This window comes from Mollisia scopiformis (assembly GCF_001500285.1).
Source record: "Mollisia scopiformis unplaced genomic scaffold LY89scaffold_30, whole genome shotgun sequence".
In the NCBI taxonomy this organism is placed as follows: Eukaryota; Fungi; Ascomycota; class Leotiomycetes; order Helotiales; family Mollisiaceae; genus Mollisia; species Mollisia scopiformis.
The window spans coordinates 254977-258047 of record NW_017263610.1 but is presented as its reverse complement, the minus strand read 5'-3'; the positions used below and the strand labels follow the sequence as shown (position 1 = coordinate 258047).

The following is a 3071-nucleotide window of genomic DNA, read 5'->3' as shown; positions in this document are numbered from 1 at the left end:
CGTGAAGGTTCGAACCTGTACCACATTCGGACCTGTACCACATTCGGGCGACATTGATCAATGCTACCCTAGGTTCTTCAGAAGAGATATCGTACGGAGCGCCTAGGGGTATGTCGTCATCGTCGTCCTCCCTACGATACCATTGTTCGTCCAAGAACGATCATCCAGTACTGCCGAATCTTCGACTCCTGCGCCTGCGCTTGCGCTTGCAAATATGGTAAAAATTGACACCATCAGGGCGAGCAACGCACGCTTCGCCAATCAGCATCATGAAGGGCTCGTGTGCGTCTTTGCTGGCGCAACGAGTGGTGACTAATGCTGTACCGCTGCAGCAAGCAAGACGGACGCCCGCTTCGCCGCAAATGTGCTATGCTTTGTACCTATAACTCTTACAATATACAATCTCCTCCACTCTTCACCTCAAGATCTGCTCTCCTTCTTTACCCTCGGTCGCGTTGCTCAGCTCAAGACCGGCATCCTCGAACTAACTATTCCCCCCATCCCCGCCATATCAATATCCCCATCCACGGCCCCTCCATGAATGCCCAGCCCCGGATTCGTGATATCGCTTTCGTCCTCATCCTCCGTCTCATCGGGATCGACCTGCAGATTCTCTGCTTCCCAATCCATCACCCTTGATAAGATCCACTCCTTGCTCGCCTCTGCATGTGCTCTGAGCATTCTGCCGATCGGGTTACCGCTTTCGCCAACCTCGACGTTGGCAGCTCTCACGGTACCATAACTCTTCTTGGCTACTTTACGGGATTGTATCGGGTCGCTGAAGCAGGCGTGGTCGGGCATTATGTAAAGGAGGGAGTGTTGGCGGTACCAAGCTGAGAGGCCGGGGTCTGTTTCGGATCTTACGCTGCGGAGGTTGCTGTCGATGAAGGACAGGACTGAGGGAATTTTCTTGTAGACGTCATCTGGAGAGGGTTAGATTGGATGAAGGGTGAGGGATGTAGTTGATCTCACCATTTGCAGTGAGCAATTGTTTGATGCCGATATTTGCGTCACCCACACCGACAAGAGTAATGCTGACGCTGCCCAAGAGCTCCAACCAATTTTCCCAGATGTAGGTAAGTAGTTCCTTGGTCTGGTTCGCCAAAAGGTTTTCGGAAGGTTTTGGTATGTAGGAGTCGAGTTCCTTGCCAAAGTTGTTGGTTTTGTAGATAGGTTTGGGAAAATTGACGTCGACGACACCGAAGCCGTTTTGTATGGCCCAATCGATATATAATTTGAGCTCGTCGGTCTAATATCTATTAGAACAATTATTATTCTGAGGCAGAAAGGAAACTTACCACATAGGCATTGTGAGGATAGATCTTGTTGTCGTGGAGATCTGGTTGTGCCAGAACATCGGGTCTAGGGGAGAGGAGTCAGCGAAAATAAATGAGTAGGACAACTGCGACTTACGAATCATGGATGAACATGATAACCTTCTTTGCCTTGTACAGATCCGGTGTAACTAGGACTTGATTTTCGTATTGCTCCGTCAAGCCCTTACGCATGATCTTCAGGGGTATCATATTATGCTCATCGTATAATTGACTCTTCTGGGCTCGCCGAATAACGTCGCTCATTCTCTCTGTAGATCGAACTTGGATTTCTGCTGAAGGTATGACACCTGGTCGCATGCATTCCCAGTAGTTGGCCTGTATCCGCTTTACCATGTTGATAGTATCTGCTGAGACCCGATTGAGTGGTGGAGGGACGATTCGCTCAGGTGGTTCTCCCATCAATGTCTTGGCGACTGCTAATGCTGACCTCGAAATAGCTCTCAGGTTATAACCGCCCTCGAGACAGACAGCAACCTTTCCATTTGCTAAGCCCATGAGCATATGTGTCATGTGTGAGTAGCAGGCAGGCGAAACGAAGCATCCTCCAAGCTCATCTCCAGCGGCAGCATCGAAACCGGCGGAGATTATGACCAGATCTGGGTCAAACTCGTGTGCGATTGGCATCACGATCTTTTGGAAAGCAGTCATATATTCACCATCACCAACGCCCTGATCTGCCCAGCCGATATTGACATTGCGACCAATGCCTCTTCCTATGCCACATTTATCAAGGCCTCCATCGGGTAAATCCTCATTTTCAGGCTGACCAGGATAGAATGTACCATTGCTGTATACGTGGAGAGAAATGTAGAGGACGTTTGGATCATCGTAGAACATATTCTGGATGCCATTTCCATGATGAACATCCCAATCGAGGATCAAGACCTTCCGGCAGAGATCAGGAAACTCCTTCATGCATACTTTCGCCGCAATCGGAACGTTATTGAAGATGCAGAAGCCGAGAGACTCATCGTGCTCTGCGTGATGCCCTGGAGGTCGAATGACTGCGACAGCGTTCTTGACAACTCCAGTGACGACGGCTTTGCAGGTTTCGATAGCTCCTCCAGCTGATACCAAGGCTGCTTCGTATGTAAGATTGCCAACGTAGAGAGATTTCCGACCCATATCAAAGTCAGCTGTCAATTGGCGCAATTGAGTTGAAGTCATGCTGCTCAACGATTGAACCCAGTCGTAATGTGCTGCATCGTGAACAGTGCAAATCTCTGTTTCGGTAGCTCTCCGTGCAGGAATTCGGTACATATATTTCTCCGGCGATTCTTTAAGTATCTCCATGAGCTGTTCTGTGCTTCCATCGGTGTATATCAAACCAGCGACTCGAAATTCCTCCATGATCGACTCTATTCGTCGAGGGTCTTCGGGGTGGTGTGGGCTTGCAGAGAAGTCGGCATTTGCATGTAGCTTCATTCGGATATCGTAGCAGCAGCCAGTTGGAAGGTAGGCTCTGCGTGGTATTGCAATGTCGAGCTTCGACTCGGATTCGAAGGAATCTTCTCGAGAGTCCGTGGAATCAGGGATATCGAGGTCGTCTAATTTATTGAGAACTCGAGGGTCAAGGAAGCCATTTGAATGGCCATTGCTGACCGGGAGTTCGTTACTCTGTATGACAGTGTCCATATCTAGGACGGTAGTCACAGAGGACTCCATTGCACAGACTTAGACGAATCGAACAATTCTGGATAATGTCAGCTAATTGGACATACAATCCTGTGACAT

At 49.2% G+C, this 3071-nt stretch overlaps 1 protein-coding gene across 1 annotated transcript; it reads right to left on the bottom strand.

Moving 5' to 3' along the window:
- Positions 1-459: 459 nt before the first annotated feature.
- Positions 460-3071, bottom strand: LY89DRAFT_676386 (histone deacetylase; the record flags this gene model as incomplete). Its single annotated transcript, XM_018213582.1, has 5 exons — positions 460-923; positions 973-1249; positions 1299-1362; positions 1414-2974; positions 3059-3071. The coding sequence occupies 5 exons, from the start codon at positions 3069-3071 to the stop codon at positions 460-462; spliced, it is 2379 nt and encodes a 792-aa protein (XP_018063366.1).